Source organism: Vanellus vanellus (genome assembly GCF_965231255.1).
Source record: "Vanellus vanellus genome assembly, chromosome: 3".
Lineage (NCBI taxonomy): Eukaryota > Metazoa > Chordata > Aves > Charadriiformes > Charadriidae > Vanellus > Vanellus vanellus.
In genome coordinates, this window is record NC_138907.1 from 18,102,029 (window position 1) to 18,122,702 (window position 20,674).

General features: G+C 36.7%; 1 protein-coding gene across 2 annotated transcripts in view; it reads right to left on the reverse strand.

Moving 5' to 3' along the window:
* Window positions 1–1,979: 1,979 nt before the first annotated feature.
* PPP1R21 (protein phosphatase 1 regulatory subunit 21) overlaps window positions 1,980–20,674 on the reverse strand; it is a 32,029-nt gene continuing 13,334 nt past the window's right edge. The window contains exons 9-22 of one of the 2 annotated variants that reach the window (XM_082480430.1): window positions 20,217–20,366; window positions 16,869–16,970; window positions 16,705–16,793; window positions 15,720–15,856; window positions 14,571–14,663; window positions 13,699–13,826; window positions 13,176–13,328; window positions 12,327–12,419; window positions 11,246–11,479; window positions 9,765–9,800; window positions 8,429–8,545; window positions 7,395–7,493; window positions 5,078–5,206; window positions 1,980–3,239 (exon numbers count right to left, since the gene is read on the reverse strand). In XM_082480430.1, the coding sequence (XP_082336556.1) occupies window positions 3,210–3,239; window positions 5,078–5,206; window positions 7,395–7,493; window positions 8,429–8,545; window positions 9,765–9,800; window positions 11,246–11,479; window positions 12,327–12,419; window positions 13,176–13,328; window positions 13,699–13,826; window positions 14,571–14,663; window positions 15,720–15,856; window positions 16,705–16,793; window positions 16,869–16,970; window positions 20,217–20,366 (1,590 nt within the window). In that variant the 3' untranslated portion in view covers window positions 1,980–3,209. Of the gene's footprint in view, window positions 3,240–5,077; window positions 5,207–7,394; window positions 7,494–8,428; window positions 8,546–9,764; window positions 9,801–11,245; window positions 11,480–12,326; window positions 12,420–13,175; window positions 13,329–13,698; window positions 13,827–14,570; window positions 14,664–15,719; window positions 15,857–16,704; window positions 16,971–20,216; window positions 20,367–20,674 lie in introns of both variants that reach the window. The other variant, XM_082480429.1, reaches the window with a different exon arrangement.

Here is a 20,674-nt window from a genome sequence, read left to right on the forward strand (position 1 = left end):
ACAGGATTACAAGTACAAATTAGAAATAAAGCTGGCTTGGTAAAAGGGAAAATACCCTGTATGAATAGCACATGGATTTCAAGAACAATGGGAAAGCAAAGTGTTTCAGTCTTGATACTGGTGCTGCTTGGAGCGCTACTACATCACATCTAGTGTGAAGATCCTGGCACCACTATTATTGAAATGTTGAGCTGGGTAAGACTTAATCCGAAGGAATTAGCAAAAGACATTGCTAACACCACCATTTTTAAATCAACACTTAAGATGATCAGTATTTAAATCACAGATGTATAGTTATGCATGTAACAGTTTAAAATAATCATATCATTATTTAAATGAGATAACACCCTTGCACAGCTTATGACAATGTCAGCCTAAGAATCCTGTTTTAGAAGTTAATCTTTCACGCAGGGAAGCCTCTGACCTATAAGAGCTTAAGGCCTTTTAAAACAGACAGTGGATTTGGTGCTTCTTGGGTACTTTCAAAACTCATGAAGCAGTTCTTAAGAGGGCAATCTTGAAGTTAAATCCATTCTCAGTTACAGCAAGCATTTATTCTGAACACAGAGAGTAGTTACTGGGGATATCTTTTCGGACATCTAGGATAGCTAGACATTTTGAAATCTTTGAAAGTGTTAGTATAGGTTTAATCCAAAGTTCAGAAAGAATTTTTGAAGATCCGGTTATTAATACGATTCATAGGAAACAATGCTGTTATCTGAATTGGTCACTTATTCATGAGTATGCAAGATTATTCATAAAGTGCTCAGCATTATGGAGAAATTAATCAAGCACTCTAAAAAAGCTTTAAAAACTTGGGTTACAATGAACTGTCCGTTAAAAAAAACAATAGCATTGGGATTTTTCTTTAACCCTGACTTTATAAAGATTTTCCTAATTTACAACAGTTTGTCATCAGTTTCCTGATTAACCAACTAGGAAGTCTAGGAAGTCGAGTATTCACACTGTAAATTTTTTGAACATTAATTCCAGTATTAGTACAATTTCTTCACCCAAATTTTGTGCATTCCATAATAATCTGCACAGACCATTTCATATAGACAAATTAGTTCAAATTCATACTTCAGGAAGACTTTGTCTCAAAGATTAATTTGAATTTGAATTAATCTCAAAGATTAATTCTCCACTGCAGTGTTGAAGCCAACTTTCAGCTTTTTAATAGCATAGCATTATTCAGTAACAACTTAGATACTGACTCAGAACCACCCTGGTTAGCAGATAAGCACAAGTTAGTTAGGCCTTTCCACTTGTTCCAATTTCTAGTGTCATTAAGTTAAATGTAATATACTATGCCCCTTCACAGCACTGCTCCAACAGTATCCAAAATACCATTTCAATTTTTTTTTTCCAAGATTCTATTGTTGTAGCATCAGTAAGAACTTCAGCAATTTGATCCAGAGAATTAAAATAAGGTAAATTAGTGCCTTCAATACAAGATGAAAGTCCTCAGAAAAGGCAGCTTCAAAAGAACTGGAAGAAAGCAATTAGCTTCCAACCCTAATTGAAACAGTTGAAGCTGTATCTGCTTCAATAAAATAGTTTGAGAGAAAGTAAACACTTCCCAACCCCTATTAGCACCACCATGTAGTTTTAAACTCAACATGATGCTAGTAAGAAACCCCATCTCCTTTCCAGTTTCATGACCACATCCATTTTGCCTTTAAGCGAAAAAACTGTATCAGAACAGTTGCACAGCTGCGATGAGTACAGATACACTGCTTGTTTGCTTTCAGCAGACAAAAAGGTGAGAAATGCTAACGCTGACTCAGTGTACTTTGCACACATTAGGTACAGAAATACAGCCGGGCTCAAGCAAAGAGAAGCACTACTAAGAGTAACTAGACTGGTTTAATTACTTAAGCTCACCTCACCAGGAACAGCTGTTAACATCTCACCACAATACCACATTGTGCAACCTGGGTATAACCAGAATCAAGAAAAAAGTCAAGCTGGTTTCGTGTAGTTGATTTTATTATTACATACTAATAATACGTATCAACACAGCCGTCATTTGACTCATAAGGGTTTACTCCAGTAAGTGCCATAATGCAAATTATGGAACAGAAGATCAGTGTAAAGTGTGGAGCAGCACAGCATCTGATTAAAAAAAATGAAAAAAAAAAAAATAAAAAAAAAATCAATGCTGTGAACTCTGATGGTATTAGATTTCACTTAAAAGAAGAAATCTTAGAAGAGTCCTAAAGTTCACAAACTTCCCAAAACACAGGAAAAGCCACGTGCATCCCCCCCAGTGAATACATCAGGACTTAATTCCATCAGGACTTAATTCCATGAAGACTTTTTGCAAATTCAGTGTTTAAATCTTCTACGTATTTCATATTATTCTTTACTGTAAGACAGCACAGTAAGCTGATCTATTCTACACACATATATTGCTTTACTCTTTTGGGGCAAATTACGATCACAATTTCCTCTAGCTTTAAACAGCTATTTCAACCAATATATACATGTATGTATAAGCCAAATGCCTACGTAAGGGCTTAAAGCAATTTCATAGAAGTATCCCAATTCAGCTATTTGTGCTCTTCACTTCAAAATCCAAAGTGCCAAATACAAGCAGCAAGAGTTTCTACTATTGCAGTCTCAAATAAAAGTGATCCCATTTACTTGTGTGAATTTATAGAAATCATTTAAAGCTACAATTCCAATTAATTCAAAAGGGCTGAGAACAGGAATAAGACATTCACAGTAACTGCACATCTTGCATGGCCAAAAGAGACTCAAAATTAATTTTTAAACTGTTATTAACAAGTTAAGGAATGTACACATGTTGACAATTTAACATATAACTCAAAAATAGACAACTACTGCACTGATCCAAATTTGTTTATGCATAATCATATTTGAAAATATACAAAATCTGGAGTTATTACATGAAATTAAAACCTAGTTTTAAAAAGTGCACAGTAAAAACTGAAGGTAATTACTATATAAATTATCCACAGTGTGTATTTCCTGGTTTAGAGCCAACATTAAGTTTTACCTGTCACAAGTTCTAAATATTTTAAAGCCATTTACAGCACCAAATCAGTTTTTACTAGACCCAATACCACCTCTGCTTCCTGTAACAAGCAGGAATTGGACAGTGAACATTCACTAACTGCATCCTGTGCAGCAGCAGCTTCCGAAGACAGTTGATGAGCTGCAAGCTATCGATGAGCTGCAAGCTATCGATTTTTATTCTTCTTAGAATTTCCCTGCAACAAGAAAAGTGAACAGTTCAGATTAAAAAAAAAAAAAAAAAATCTATACAGACAACATATAAAGCTTGATGTCCGATAACTTATGTCTACAGCAAACAGAAAAACAGATCTAAAAAATAAAAATAAACAGTTCATAGGCTTTTAATAATGGAAGCTTGTAACAGCTTGCTCTGAAAATCCCTCTATCTTTACAGACATAACAGTGGAAAGTACGAAGTATTTCAAATAAGCACAACAGCACCTTACCTCAATTGAAACCCATGGAAAAAAAGATGTTCGATTTATGTCCCAAGACACTCAATTGTATTAACACCACTAATATTGTAAGGGCAGTGAAGGCAAGTCAAATCATAATTCACCCTGAAGTGATATTTCAGATATAAACCTTATAGAATAATTGCCTCAAATTAAAATCAATTCCCCACCTTATCATTTTGTTCCAAAACAAATTTAACTTTAACTCTGTCTATACAGAATATTCCTAGTTTAGAAAAGAATTTATTCTACAGCTAACCAACTCACATTTGACTTGCAACAATTCCACAAAGCAAATGTAGCTTAAAATAAGCTTTTGTGCAAGAGTTACTTGCTGGCAATTTCTTGTCTTCCTATTTCCTTAAGATAACATTTGTTTTTAATCTAACCAACAACTCTCTCCAAGTGATAATGGCTTGAACTGCATTGTTTTGATTTCAAGTGAATAGCTAGCTATGTTTTGTAGCATTTGAAAATCCATGTCTACTGTTGTGAGATGCTGAACTACCTCCTTACTGACAGAGTACCACTTCAAGTCTTAGAAGTATGACAAGTGAAAAATTCCAGAAAACATTCTATAAAAACATGAAGTGTTGTTCTCAGTATGCAGCCAAGACCTTCCCTCTAAAAACCCAAGAGCTTATACACCAAAAAGTAGTTTTAAAAGATTGCAACGGCAAGTCAAAACACTCAGACATCTGAAGAAAAACAGTTCTATACATGAGTGGAAGAGTCTGAGATTAAAAAAAAAATAAAAAATAAAAAAATATCACTGTCATGGGACCTTTAAGAAAAACATGGATTTTTTTTTTTTAAACCCTTCAGTGAAATCTGCTTCTGTGCATTCCACAATTAAGGAGAATAATGCTAGCTTTCACAGCCAGAATAGTGAACGGTAAAGGCCTTCACAGGATCAGTTTCTCCCTAGAACCATCAGAGTAACATATACCATGGTTTAAGCACTAACTGCTTGAAACAGCCGACTTCTGTATTTGTCATCATTAACATTAAGAGAAGTCAAAAACTTGTTTCTGGTAAGTGGATAGACTCTTTGCTTGGAAAAAAAATTTAAGTGCGCATTTTAAGGTCACAGAAGAATTTAAGTGGTGTATGTAGGAATGAAAACTTCAACAGACAGAAAAGCTAGACTATCGAAATAACACACAGAATAGCTGCCAAGAATGGAGTATGCTGCAAACAAGACAGGAGTGCAGGAAGGACACTCCTATTAGTAAGCTAATCAAATACACGGTATCAGTAGATGGATTTGCAAATAGTTCTCTTTTCACCAGATATAAACAAAAGAAGGTGCCGATCATCCAGAAGGTACACTTTGAAAGCCTACTTTGAAGCAGTGACATGAAGTGTTTCTTCTTTCCCACATATACATTTTGCAAAACTTATTTCTTCACTAAAATGTGCAGGACCAGGTTTGGAGTTTTCTTTCCAACTGGACGAGAAAGAGAACTATAGCTGGTGAATTGGTTTGTGAAAGGGTAATACTGCAGGAATGCCAAATGCAACCCACAGACCTCCAAACTGCAGCCAGTGCCTGATGTCAACACCCGGCAACTTACCTTACTGGTCATCTTTAGTGTATCAATTTCTTCCCTCTGTTTAGTTAAGGTTTCATTCATACTGCAGAGATGGTCACTCATCATACTTAATTGATCCTCATAACTTCTCTTTGTTGTCATCAATTCATCCTAAGGGGGAAAAAAAAAAAACAGAAGATTTTGCTGAATATTAGTGACAACTGGCAAAGCAGCCAACTTCTACCTCCACTCAGTAAGCTATACTGTTGATGCTGAATGTGTGCAATTAAGCTAAACCATTGGAAAAAAAAAAAAAAAAAAAATCACTTACTGCAAGAAACTCAATAGCTATTTTTCTTCTACCTGAAGTCTCATGCATGGTCTGTTCCCCTTATTTTTGCTCTGTTTCCTTTATATTTTCCCCCCTGCTTTTAGTGGCTTACATAAACGACTAACCGCTAAGTTTTCCAACATTGCTTCCAGCCAAGAAACAAGTAAAGTTTATAGGGTTAGAGTACAGCCTGTACATGAACAGAGGTGGCATACAAAGCTGAAGGAATCGGCAATCCACATGCAGTTGCAGAGCTATGACCCCTCTGGCATTAGACAGACATGGTGGGATAGTGTGCATGTCTAGAACACAACAACGAAGGGATACAGACACTTTAGGAAGGACAGGATAGGAAGGGGAGAAGTCATGCTTTACGTGAAAGAGTGGTTTGAAGACAACAAAGATCTCACAGGTAGGAATCAGAGGAGACCAACAAGGATGATATGGGGGGGCATTTGCTACAAGTAGACAGAAATCTCATAACTCCAGACCCTGATCCTCGTGAGGTGTTTTAACCACCCTGACATCTCCTGGAAGGGCAACAAGGTGGGATGCAAGCAATTCGAGAGTTCCTTTGAGTGTGGTAAAGAACTTCTTGATACTAGTGATCAATAGGCCTAAGAGAGGCTCTCTGCTGGACCTGTTACTCACAAATAAGGAAAAGCTGGTCAGGGATGTGAAAGCCAATGGTAGCCTTGGCTGCAGCAACCATGAGTTAGTGGAACTTAAGATCCTGAGGGAAGCAAGCAAGATGAATAGTAGAATTACAGCAACCTGAGATTTAAGAGTAGGTTTTGGCTTTTTCAAGGTCTGCTTGGCAAGATCCCAGGTAGAACTGCCCTGGAAGTTAAAGGGCCCCAGGAAAGCTGAATGATCAAGGACAGAGCAAAGAACAGTCAAACCCTTAGGAAGCTGAGCAACTGTGGCAGGAGCCCAGCAAGGCTGTACAGGAAACTCATGATTCAACAGCTTGATCTGAACTCTCTCCGCTCTGACCAAAGGAGGGGACAAGATTACCTTCAGAGGGCCCTTCCAACATAAACAGTTCTACGATTCAATATTATGCAGCCTACTAGACATAAAAATGGTGTGCCTGCCATCTTTTCTTAGGAAGTTTAATATGTAATTGGAGATGAACATCTCATGTTGAGTTGGGTATTAAATGTGGAATCGGTTAAGGGAATACATCAAAAGAGCACTTTGTGTTCATAAACAATTCTTAATTCATTATATTCACTGCCTGTATAGAGCATTTTAAGTACTCACCATCTCAGATAGGTGAGCAATAAAGATATGAACTAAATATGAACAAAACGCAAAGGCATTTAAGCACTGAATATTTATACACACTTTATTTTACTATTGGCTCCTTTCTGAACTGTGTGGAGGGGAAGGACAAAGGGACAGGACATTCACAGGATGTCTGGAATAAGAGTTTATTATCTATTGTTAACAATGGCTTCTTAAAGATTACCCCAAAGTTATTTTTGCTTACTATTAAGGTATCCATCTCAAGAAAACACCCTGGCATTTCTAAGACTTTCAGTCCCAGGTGCTAGAAAGGATTAAGAATGCAGTCTATCATCTAGGAAACAGCATTTTCATTATTTTAACCTAGAAACAAGACCTAGGAAATGGACTGATATGTAGTCAGCCTTGTCAGTATCACATCTAACTCTGAGGATTAGATGCAAGTGCTGGCTGTACACAAAGTAATCCTCTCCTTGCAGAGGGAAACAAGTCATACAGCCACACCTTTTAACATAAAAAAATCATAAAAAGCCTTGACATAAGTATGCTAACACACAAGTTTGGCTACTATAACCTTTTCTTTGAAAGCATGTTCAACTTTATACCTGGGATTTGAAGTGTACTATTTAAGCCTCTTCTCAACATACCATTAGAGTTTTTATATCACATAACTAGTAAAGGCATGACCGTACTCAATGGTCATAATTTTTCTCCTCCAACTTCCCCTTACACACGATTACAAAATGCATCTACTACATTATACAACATTTTACTTGCCTGTAACCTACTGATGTTTTGACTAGCTAGTTTCAACTCTTCTGTGAGCGATTCCTTGGACTTCTCTGCTAGAGATAGTCTTTTGGCGAGTGCTCGACACTGTCAATCAAAACAGGAAAGGAAGGGTAGAAGAGAGGAAAATTAGTTCCAGTTACCTTATGCCGTCTTTAACTGATTGCTTTGAATATTTCCATCTTTCTGTAATCCTTCAATTTCCAGAAAGTTAAGTCAGAGGTTGTGTGCATTTTTAAACACAAACGTAGTGAAATAGTTAACATTAAATCCTTCTTTCATTTTACAGAATTATCATATTGCAAATCCTCTAAATATCTTATTTTTCACATAAATACTGGGAAATATTTCATAAGTAAAAAGCAACACAAACAATTTGCTTCATACATTGCTCAAATATCAAAGACGGTTCCTCCACACTATGTTATCTTCTATAAAAAAAATATTTAAGAAGATTCGCACTGTCAACCTGGAGACTTGGTTATATTCCACATCGGTTAATTACACAAATCAAAATGGCCACTACTTTCAAGAAAAATTACCTCATGATTTGAAATGAAAACAGGAAGTCAGATACAATGAATCACTTTGTTAATTCTTGAAGCGTAACTTATGCCTAAGAACCAATTTCTCAGAGGAGAGCCATTTTCATCACTTCATGATACACTCAAGTATTTTTGAATGGCATCAGCATCACTTCAAGATGAAGTCAAAACTAGCTTGGTAACTAAAGCCAGCTGCTTCAGCATATATGAACAAACCTATACATGATACACATTGTACTTCTTAATACATCCAGAACAAGGCTACCAAAGGATTTATTAAAAAAAAATAATACATACAACTTTCTACAGTATCCATTTTTATGCATACCAGACCACAGCCAAAACACATATTCCAGGAACAGGTTTTTTATGAAGCATTATGTTCCGTATATTTAAACTCACTGTTAAAGCACTTGCCTGTGGAAAGTTCAAAAAGGGATTTACTGTTTTCAGTATACACACGGCCTGCATGCTCACCTCAGCGTGAAAGTGTACTGATTTGCTGTCAGCAAGCTGCAGATGAGATGTAAGTTCTGCTATCCTTGCCATATAGTGGTTTTTTATCAGGTCTTCACGAGATTCAACATCTGGAGCCTGGCAAAGCAAAAATTTAAGCAGACAGATATTTACGTTTACTAGACTGAACACTTGCATCATGCCGTCCTCTATACTGCCTTCTCTCCTTCCCTCCCGAGACCTGGCTGCTCTACCCAAAAGCATTAAATACCCCAAACACTACAGACAAGTTACAGCAGACCACTCTGCAATTTGTCACTCTGTACTGTCAGACTTCCTTAAAGGACAAAGAGCTGACTGAAGATGTAAGAAGTTCCCTTGATTTAATATCAAGTCTCCAATGAAGATGAAAATCCACTGCAGAAGTGGACTGCTTTCACCTACATAAAAAACTTACTGACTTTTCCCAACAAGGAAGAATTCCTTCACATAACTACATTTCAGAAGCTCACAACAGTCAAAACTATTTCTAATGTTGCATTTTCCAAAAGTTTTAGACATTTGAACTTTAAAAAAAAATAAAAGCCCACAACTCACCAGTTTACTGTAAGTTACGGAGTAACCCACTAGAAGCAGCTTTCGCATGACTTGTCATTACCTTTATTTAGCACTATACAGTAGCTTTCAAGAACTTGTATCAGTTATTATCTGGCCCCCACCCCCTTCTTAATCATACCTTCAGAAGAAAAGGGCAAGTAAACTAACATACACATCAGTTCCCTGCAGTGTCAGAAAAGGGAAAGTACTAAACCTTACTCTGCTATGTTCCTGCTAGGGCAAGAATTACATTATAGCAGTGCTAAACAAAACAGTTAACATTTAGTCTGACAGCTGGTTTGAAGTTTCTTTGGTGTGACCTCTGGTTTGGGATAGCCTGTACTTAAGTGTTAAACACCAGGCACTACGGTCAATGATTTTTTTTTTTTTTTTTTTACTTTCTTTTCTTTTGCAACTTGAGCACTCCCTCAAAAGTTAAGAATTGAGGCTTGGAATGTAGTTAGGGTTACTGAAGTACAAACAGACCAATGCTTTCCTCAAGTTACGGAGAGCAGACTGGGACTGCAGCTCACACTGCTCCAAACTGCTTACATGAATAGAAGATAATTTACTTCTGTTCAGTGAACTGTTAAGAAATAAGTGGATTTCAGAAGCTTGAAGATATAGTGTACAGACTACATGGGTGACTCATGCCATTATACAACATCGTTCTTGGTAATTAGACCTCTGGAATAAGTTTAACAGAATCAGAATTGAAGTATTTACCAGATGTACTTCGATAATGTTTAAAACAGATTACCTTTTCATTATCAGTAGTTATAGTCAACATTCCAATCTAGAACAAGGAAGAAAATATGCTAAAGTGAGAACTGCAAAAATAGATACTATAGCTGCAACTCATTTTGGCTTCAGTCATAGAAGGACATTAAAAAAAATAATCCTGCAACAGTTAAAACTAAATCCAAATTTAATTTCTTCTACCTGTAACACAAACAAGGGTAATAATATACATTAACACCTTGAACCGAATTAAAGTTGACACCAATTCTCCAAATATATCCTTTGCCTTATGATGTACACAGAGTAAAAGCAAGAGAAGCAACAAGATGCAGCTAGCTTGCATGATCACACAACTGCTTGATTACATGAAATTAATTCAGAGTTAGCACATTGAAATATTACTGTTCACGTTGAAACCCATCTTGGATTTCTTGACTAGCTTCCGAATTCCTTTCCAGTTTGATAGTTCAGTGTGAAGCGCTGACAGAACCCTAGCAGAGGGGTGTATGCAAATAACTAGTTTAAGGGAAGAATGTCGTCACAGAGTCAAGAGAGTTTTTCTCCTGACCTCAGCAGAACCAGAGATTTAAGTTTATGGGAAATATTTACACAATACGTTGTCCTGTGAGTTACATTAAGCATCATGGCTAAAAGAAAGGCCATTCTCAAACTTCTAACAAATCAAATACAGGACCAAGAACTTAAGATGCCAGCTTACTTCAAAATAATACACAGATCATTTTTATCCTGGAGCAGGTGAAAAAATTAAAAAAAAAAAAAGCAAGAATTCTTTTGAGTGCTGAACTAAGTAGACGGTTTCTTTCTTACGGATGACATCCCTATTAACACCACTTCAGAAGTGGTAATTCAGAGGAAAGGTGAACCTCTTTAAATACTAGCAATAAAGAGGAAAGACATTTACCCAACGTAATAGAGTAAGTACAGAACGCATGCCATATCCAAATGCAATTGGTGAGCCCATGTTCTATGTGCCTATGAAGGTTATATAAAAATATACGTTCCAGACAGTACTGAAAACTTGAAAGGCTTGAAGTTAACTTTAAGTTATATTGCACAAACTTGTAGTGAGTCTTTCAACCCATTTAAAAATACCAATTACCTACTTTTGTTTGCTTTAACAATGCAAAAGATGAAAAAAGTACTGGAAACTCAGAGCCAACCTGAGATATATACTACTTGCAAGGCTTCCTGACTACTGAGTCAGAAAAATCTAGTTGTTAAACATCTGTTATTTCCCCCTCAGTCATACAAGTACAGAACTACAAAAATGTCTCCATGATATTAAAGGTACCAAAGTCTCAAAAGCCAACATGTTCCAAACTCTGCAGAAAGTATTAGCAAGCAGCTTTGCAAATACAAAGAGCCCAAGTGTGAATGCATTTCACAGTCAAAAAGCTTTCATTATTAGTGTTCCACTGATCAAACAGTACCACTACTGAAAGTGGGATTTTCCTCTACTGAAGGAAAAAGGTCACTTACCAGACTAGTACTTTTAAGAGGTTCCCTCGAACCCTTTTCTGTGGTTTCCTTCTTTTGTTCAGCTACATTTGGCAAAACAGAACGCTCCTGTATAGTTTCAGTTAAATGTCCACTAAGAGAGTTCTTCAGTTTTTGGTTTTCTTTCTCTAGCTTTATTTTAGCTAGCTGGGCTTCCAACATCCAGTGTTCTTTTTCTTGTTCAAGTTTTGCAATTTTCTCCAAACTCTGCTGGACCTTCAGGAGGGAAAGTTTACAGTCCACATTATTGAACACAAGGGGGAAAAAAAAAAAAAAAAAAAAAAAAAGTCACACACAGGGAATGTTTGAAGACCGTGTTATTTTAAACCATTACATAAGTGAGCTAATGAATAATGCAGCAGGTAAACAACTACTGATTTAAGCTGTACACTTAACTGTGGTCATGAGTCAAAAATGGCCACATTATTTAATTAGTCTGAAACGTGCATTACAAAGTTACAGCTCAGAACTGGCAACGTCATATTAGGCGAAAAATCAAAGCAGGGAAAAATGTTATGAATACTTGAAAGATGTGTGCCTGGCACTAGCATTTTCTTGTTCTATGCTAGTGTCAAGGTTTGGTCTTTAGAAAGACAAACCACCACTCCTGTAATCTATTAATAGACTTTAACTGAAAAGAAAAATCATTGCTCTTAACCAGCACTAATAAATCCTGCATAGTCCAAAAGAGCACTCAAACCAGTGCATAACATTAGAAATGAATACTTCAGTATGCCTTATTCTTGTGTTTATTTTCCATTTATTTGAATTATGAAAGACTGCCTTACTTCACATATCTATAAATGAAAACATCAATGGCATAATCCTGTCTCTTATAAACTACACGTACATTCTGCAGGTACAGGAGAACAAGTCTTGGATAACCCAGCCTGACAAGGATAAGTTTTACTTTCAAGCTCAATAAATACATCTGCAGTCTAATTTTAAGTTTCAGTATATGCATACATATGTACAAACACACACACGTGGAGACTATTTTATACTCCTTTACATTTCTAAAATACACTATCATATACATTAGTAAAATTTAATACCAGAATACCTGTTGTGCAAGTCCTTCTCTACTTTCTGTGGAACTCAGAAGAACTCTGCGATTAGCCAAAGCCTCTTCATAAGGCACTGAAGCTGCACAAGGCTACAGAAGGATAAAGAAACCTCAAAACATGTTTCACAGTAGATCAGAATACGTATTCTACGCTTAAGTTCTTATTGCCTTTCTTACTTGAGTAAAGGGAAGAAAAACATCTTCCCAGTGTTCACCAGCCAGTAGAAGAAACTGTTTAAGCTCACAAAAAATACAGCCCCCAAATGCACACCCGATTAAAAAGTGCTCAGAAAACTCCAGGTGTTACTTAATGATCAAATGCATCTTAAGGTCCGCTTCACAGACATTGCATTAAGTGATTTAATGATAACTGTTAATGCACCATCACTGCATTGTTAATTTTAACAGAGACAACAGGAGATCTGTGTTCAATCCTTTGGCTCAGCACATTTTCTCCTCCTTTCAGCTGCTTTTTTCCCCTGTTGCTCTCCACTGTCTTCTAGTGAATGCAACTATACGGATATGATGTAATTCACTCCATACTCCTGGTGAATATGAGAAGAAATTTAAATAAGCAGCTACCCTCTTCTCCTTGGAGTCTTGGCACAGAAATAATTAGTGGAAATGGGTAACGGCAGAATTGGCACATACCCTCAGTTGTGAGGGTAACTATGCTCTCTATTTTTCAATAGCATTATTGCTCTAAGGGTTTCATTTCTTCAGCCAGATATTCTCAGAGGAACATCTATTCCAAATACTGAAAATCCTTAGTTGGTTACGCCAAAGGGAATGCAAACTATTGACTCATTTGTGCTTTTTCTGTGCAAGCATGCAGGCTGAACAAACCTTCTTCAAAGACTTCATGTAAGCAACCGCCTTTTTCTTGTACTGCAGCATACACTCAGCTGAAAGAGGGCTGATGAACTCTGTTCCTGCTTTAGGGCCATAGCTCAACGAAGTAGTGAAGTGATCCAAGTTGTTGCTAAAGAATGAGGCAATCTAGACAAATCAAGAAAAGTAACTTTTCAAATTAAGTTGACCAGAAAGATTCAGAAAAGCAATTACTCTTTCAAGAGAACAACAATTACTTAGTGAAAATGGACTTTACAACAAGAAATTCAAATAAGCTACAGGCTCTTCCACATAAGTTAGACCTTACTAATGCAAAGCATCCTCTTTATGGTATCTACTTTTATCACCCATTCTGTTGTTTTTATCTTGTAACCTGAAAATATGTTAGAACAAACCTGATATTACAGATTTTTTAATATCAGAAGCATGCCTAGATTTTCCAAATGATTCAACTAAGTTTATTTTTTAAATACCTGCACAAGTTGGGACATTATATTGAAACAAAAATATCCATTACCTTGCCCACTCCATTTGTTAAAGCCACAACAGAGGATAAAATGCAGTCATTTGTAGTTATGAGTTTCTGTGTGGCAGTTGGAACATCTTGTTCTAAAGTAGCTTTCTGACTGTAGTGCTTGGAAATGTCTAGAAAAAGAAAACATTTATGTCAAATTACATTTTTTTGTCTATTTAAGCAACCATTTTCAAATTCAGCTTATAACCTCCAGCTTCAAAAGCTTTTCACCTTTTTAAGCAAATTGTATAAAAGTTTATTCCAGATACTCTCAGTTCTTTGGTATACTGCCTTAGACAACTTTGTCATCATAAGCCTGAGTTTTAATCTAGGATCACTTCACTGAAAACATAACATATCCATACTTCTGATAAAAGGAACGTAAGCCATTTTCAAGAAGGAAGTTAAGTTTCAAAAGGAAAACAGTTCTTTGTAAGCTTTGGTTATATACTCACATTAAAAATAGTAATCAACCTAAAAACTGTAAGAAAAAAATCCCATTTTGAAGGCAGGTCCTATGTCAACAGTACGGAAGTGGAGGAAAATATGTATATTTAATGGCATTTCATTCTGTATGCTAGTTCCACTAGAGCAATGAAGTTCTGTAACTAAAGTAATACTGCTCAGGAAGATCTAGAGTGCCACAATTAAATATTCTAGCAACTTAGAGCAACAAAGCTAACAGAATGGAGGAGTAGAAAACATGCATGCATGTCTAAAATAAGAAACTAAACCCGGCTAACTACTTATCTTAGTTTGTAAAGGCAAAAGAAACCAGATTTATCACATATTACACATTTAACATTGTTACAGAGAGCGCTATGTTAAACATAAAAAAGCAAAGCTGAAACATACCACTATTCCTGTACTCTCACCTTTCAAGACGTCATGAAATCCATGAAGACTTGTAGCAATATTTGTAAACACAAAGTTGTAATTTGTTCTAAGAAGTCCTTCTGGTTTTGTACCTAAAGGTACCACACAAAGAAAAAAAAAAAATTAAGATTCAACCATGATGATTTTTCATCATCTGATTTCCACCTACTAGAAACATTTGCAATAGGGTATGATCTTTAGAACTAAAGAATCATAACAGATCCATTTATTTAACACTTCCCCTTCCTTTAATATTAGGTATATATATATATATACACACAACCCCCAAATTTTGCCAGAGTAGACAGGTAAAAAGACTTCCAAGCTTCGTAAGTTTTATTCATATTTTACAAATGTCAACTCTTTTGGTCTCAAAAAGCAGTTATGCATGCACAAAGATTTACGTGCTCACTGTAGTAGGAAGGACCATCTGGGTCTTTCTGAAGAGTGAACACTGAAATAACCTGAAGCTATACAATAACTGTTTCCGCTTATTATTTTACAGGATGCATTTGGATACAGTTTCCCCACACACAAACACAAATTTTTTACCTGATTTTATTTAGTCATTACCACGACAGTTGTAGTTTAATAGAACAGGTGGAGCTAGAAGTGGTAATTAGTAATAAAATGTAGTTTATTAACAATTTCATGATTAAAAGATGACAAAAGATGTATGTTTTTATAGTACAATTGACAGTACAGTCTTTTATTCTCCTCTACAGTTAACTCTGACTATCTAAAATGTGCCACATGCAACTGACTTGTAATTTTCAGGCCTGCACCATGCCCATGTCTACCCAGAAGGAAAAGTACAGAGCATTAAAGAAGCTATAGCACACTCAGACTCCCAGTCTGGATCAAAGAGGATCCAGTATGACAGAGCACACTGCAGAACTCACTTGCCCCATAGTTCAGTCTGTACCTAAAGAGTAGTGTTAACCTTTTTTCCCCTTTATCATAGAAGTGGGATATTGTTTTGTGCGTGGTTTGTCGGCATAGTGGGGTTTTGGGGGCATTGGTTTATTTTGGAGTTTTGATTTGTTTGGAGGTTTTTTTTTGTTTTGTTTTTTTTTTAAACCTGGCCTAAAAGGAAAACTGTACCTTCCAGTCACAATGTAACCAACAGAGTAAAAACTGGTACTTACTTGGTAACGCGAGAAGACTAACATATGTATGTAGCTTCTCAAAGACTGCAGTCAACCTTTTCATGTCTCTGTGTAGCTCCATATTTCTAGCTCTTAAAACAGCTGTGCAAAGAGAAGACTCACACTCTTCTTCCAAACTAGGAATATATGAATGTTTTAAAAAAGTGAGCAATTATCTTAAAAAAACAAGTTCATGAGTTTTAGAGAACACTAGTTATCTACTCCACAACCCCAGTCCAAAGCAACAATAGACTAGGAATTTATTTTAGGAAGGCTAACATAACAGAGTAACTTAGCAATACATGAAGACTACTGTGTGCATGTACTATCCCCACTCTTAAGAGCTGCAGTCACAAGCCAGAAACAGTTTACACTCACAGCAAGGAACCAATTTCACCAGTTTAGACTTTTTCCTCTACCACATATAGTTTACCTCTTGCTTCCTAAAGAGCAGGAGAACAGGTATAAGAAGGCATTAAAACATGCTTTTTCTTCTTCCTTAATCCAAACCCTCTTTTTAAGCAGTCGTTTGCACTAATATTTCACCTCCCTTCGACCCACTTGGGAACAAAGATTTTCACTGTAGAACGGATGTGCATCTGGCCAAATTCTACATCGCTGTATTTACTGCATGATAAGTAATCTTCAGACACGCTCAAGAAATGAACATTTTTAATATATCATACCTGAATAGTATCAATGCTATTGAATAACATTAAGAAACATTAAAAATCTATGCAGCTGTCTTTAAAGTCTTATCTGTGAGGGTGGGAAAAGAGGCTTTAAAATACATGTTTTCAGCTCTAACGCCCAGCTGAAAAAAAACAACACATAGCCTAAAGGCTCAAAAACCAGCATGCAAAAAAAAATAAATTCTGCCTTTTAAGCTTTAAGGGTTGACTTAATATTTGAGTTGTAGACGTTGACAACGCTGCAGGCCTGACACTCACTGCCCCTTTAATTTGATCTATCAAATCAGAAGTACCTTTTTAACTGATATGGAAGAATCTTTCTTAAAAAGCATAAGTAGGAAGCTAAGTGTTCTGAGAAGGCCTTCAATTTCACAGCTGTTTCCTGGAAAGAAAAACAACACATAAGTATTTTTGCTCTGTAAAAATCTTTTTCAATACTAAAAATAAGGAATCTTACCAGGACTGTCACAGTATCTTCTGTAATACTCTCAAACAAGTGAAGCATTCCTTCCTCCAGAGGGCGAACATACGAAGCATTTTCATGAAGATACTGTGAGAACTGAGTACAGAGAGATTTTAAAATGGTGCTTGCTGAAAGTTCTTGCAAACTGTTTCAAGTTAACAATTGAATGATTCACTTTAGCAAAGCACTTGCCATGTTAAATGATCCCCAGTATGTCGATAATAAGATATAATAGTCAAGTGATGTACAGCAACCTCTTCAACAGGACACACAAACACACACCTTGAGGGAAACTGAGAAATAGTGAAGGCTACGATAAGTCCACGCAAAACCCCATCTAGGGATTTGCCCCAGCACCCTATCTCATTTTAACTGCCATGCACAGCACACCAAACCCCTGCTTTTTAAGTTTAAACATTCTCACATTCCTTGCTCAACTCCCATCAAATTAAGGCTAGATCCATGCACCATTAAGCCACCAGAATAAACTATCCAGCTGTTGTGTGCCTCTCAGCCCTTGTCCTGTGCATCAGCACAAACATTTGCACAGCTATGCTGTGCAGCGCAAAGTATTGAAGAACTAAAACAAATTAAAACTGGGAGCAAGAAATACATATTAATCTGTCATCTGTATCCAGTCCAGTTTTCAACATGGGTCAAAGCATGCTTATGTCAACACAAAGGATAGAGCACTAGCTAATCAAATGAAGAATTCTTACTTTCAAGAATTATGACAGGTTTGGGCAATTATGAAACTCTTGCCTCAAAGAGCTGCCTGACTTTACTAAAAATTGTTTAAATAAATTCTATGGCTAATTTAGCCTTCAAAAAAAAGTATACCTGAGAACAAAAGGTGATTACTCTTACACACAATCAAAATGTAACAGTACCATCAGCTTTCAATTTTGATACCACAGTACTACAAAAAGCTTTTTCCACAGATTGACATAGGTAGTCAAAAGTGATCTTAGTTTTTATTTTACCCCACAGAAAGATACCTCCACCTTTGATTATTTATACCGCTATAGCAGCTAAAGATCCCAGGCAAATAGGGTATGAAAAATTTTAATTATTTCTTTTATTATAGTGCAGTAACACAGTGTTAACAAGGAAAGAGAGATGCCAAGCTCTCATTCATGCATGCACAAATCTGGATGGAATTAGGGAAAATTCCTAAATCTAAGGAGGAAGAAGTAACACATGCAGAATGCTCCTGACTCGTGTTGCAAGAGAGGACTGGAGTTATCTGGCATGATGCTGAAGACCCAGAAGAACCCAGCAATCCAATACTTAGAGAGAAAAGGAATACTTGAACCTGGAAGGGAATTGTCCACATCTACTTTGAGTGTTTGGTGGGGAAAATAGCTTGAAAGCGCCAGACAAAACCTGGAGTTAGGGAAAAATAAATCAGTGCAAGTGTGCTAAGCCACTATCTGACACTTGTCTCATTTTCTCTACCACATTAAGGGGAGGTTTTCGAACCACTCAGTGGAGCCGCTAAGATCACACTGAGAACGCTTGGCAAGCAAATAGATAAATTCATCAAAAATACAGGAGCAACAGCAGTTTCAGTGAGTGATAAAAGATGCTTCACCACTGGAAAGTCACAAAGTCACCGCAAAAGCCCTGAAAGGTAGCATGCACTGAAACAATTAGGTCATGATACACAATGAAGCAGACAAGAGACGTAATTATGAAAACAAAGCCTGAACTACTGAATCAGAGTCAATTATCAGAAAAGGAGAACCAAATTACAGTTCTGATTAAGTTGCAGGTTTCAGCTGTGTGAAAGCACTTCTCTGCTGAAAAACAACAAAGAAGCATTAACTAGGACATTAAGAAAAAAATGCGTGAGAAGTGATGTCTAGGAAACCTGATTTTATTTCCATAGTGTAAACTGCAATAGTGTCTGTAGAATCCAGTCACCACACTGAGCCACATAAACAAGGAGACAATTCCTGCCCCAAAGAATTTGGAAGATGACAAAGTTGCATAGTTTTCACAAGAAGGATATGCAGTTTTGAGTACCTTTGGAGGCAGGAGCAAGAAAATGTTGTTTTCAAACTAAGATCTATGCTGAAGCTCGGTAAAAGTATATTCTTGATTGAAATAGTTGAAACAACTGAGAAATAGAGCAGGATTTCTCTAGTGGATAAACACCTTCACAAGCATATTTGTTGCCTGCAAAAAGATTAAAGGGGGTCTTCCCAAGAACAGGAAAGTTTGGTGGTAGTTAACATTGCCACTACATGCATTGCAGCCATTTGATGAACACAAATCGTGTCCATCTTGGAAGCTTAAGACTGAGCCCTAATGACTACTAAATTAAAATTATAGTCCGGTAAGAAACTACTGTCATCTAGCAACTTAAATGCACGTAGGCCCACTTGCACTATGAAGCCTACAACTCAAGATATGAAAGCAATTTTATTCCAAAGCATACATATATGCATCCTCACACAAATCCTTCTGCACAAAGTTCTTTTCCACGCCTCATGGCATAGGAAGTCAAAAGATGCAGCTTAACAGCTCTGAATGATACTCTCAGAAAAGTCTTCCCATGGAGTTGCATAGAAAGAGACAGGTCAGGTTTCTCACAATAATTTCAACATGCTTTGCAGACTTGAAGCTTCAGACCACTTACAGAAAAGGTCTTTACACAAATAGCCCAAAATTAGATTATAAAGTTGGTTTTTGACAAGGGAATAGAGTCCAAGTTCTCTCCTTCATAAGCCTACCTTACATCCAGTCTATTTCACATTACAGTTAAACACAAGATCTTCTGTCTCAAAAACTCCCAAGCCCCAGTGCATTAAGACAAACATCTGATTAGCAGTACAGTATTTGTGTATTTTAAAATAAGTCAGACAAACTTTTTTAACAAATGCACTTTAATTTAGCACTTAAAAAGCAAAGCCTTGATTCGACTTTGCCCTTGTAGCAGAGGCATAGGGGGGAAAGAGCATTTTGCCCTTGTAGCAGAGGCATAGGGGGGAAAGAGCATTTTGCCCTTGTAGCAGAGGCATAGGGGGGAAAGAGCATTTTGCCCTTGTAGCAGAGGCATAGGGGGGAAAGAGCATTTTGCCCCTGTAGCAGAGGCATAGGGGGGAAAGAGCATTTTGCCCTTGTAGCAGAGGCATAGGGGGGAAAGAGCAGTCTCTGCAGCTACAGCTTCACCCACATTCAGAGAATGCTCCCAGTAGAAAAGACTTCTCATGCAGGACAGGCTGCCTCTCAGGAACATGGTCATAGCATTCCAGTAAAGGTGGTAGAAGTTTGCATTATTCACCCATAAAGTCTACATAATTGAATATAGTTGTAGCTGAAACCCGTAAGCTTTACCTTTTGATTTAACGGTGATATAGTGTCTGTTGCAGAATCAATGGGAAAGATCTGCACCTTCTGCTCAGTGTACGTATGGAAGTTCAAAAGAGCTGTTACAAGTTCTTGAACAAAAGCTAGCGCCTGGCCAGCAAGGTCTCGTAACTTCAGCTGTAAAGACAGTTATAAAATGATTGTATTTGACATGTACCTATTCACATATGAAGAAATTCTATGGTTGGATACAAAAAAATTGCTATCAATGATTTATTTTGTGTTACTAGTTCAGCCTAAAATACATAGCAGCAATTACCTTTAGCTTAATTTAAGTTTATTCATAAACCACAATGCCACACAGAAAGGCATGTTTTTCTGTGACGATAAATTACATTTTTATTTCATACAACAGGCAATACTTTGCTTCTGGCTGCATTTCTCAAACTACAGGCAACAAGAACACTTACAGGTTAGTACAATTA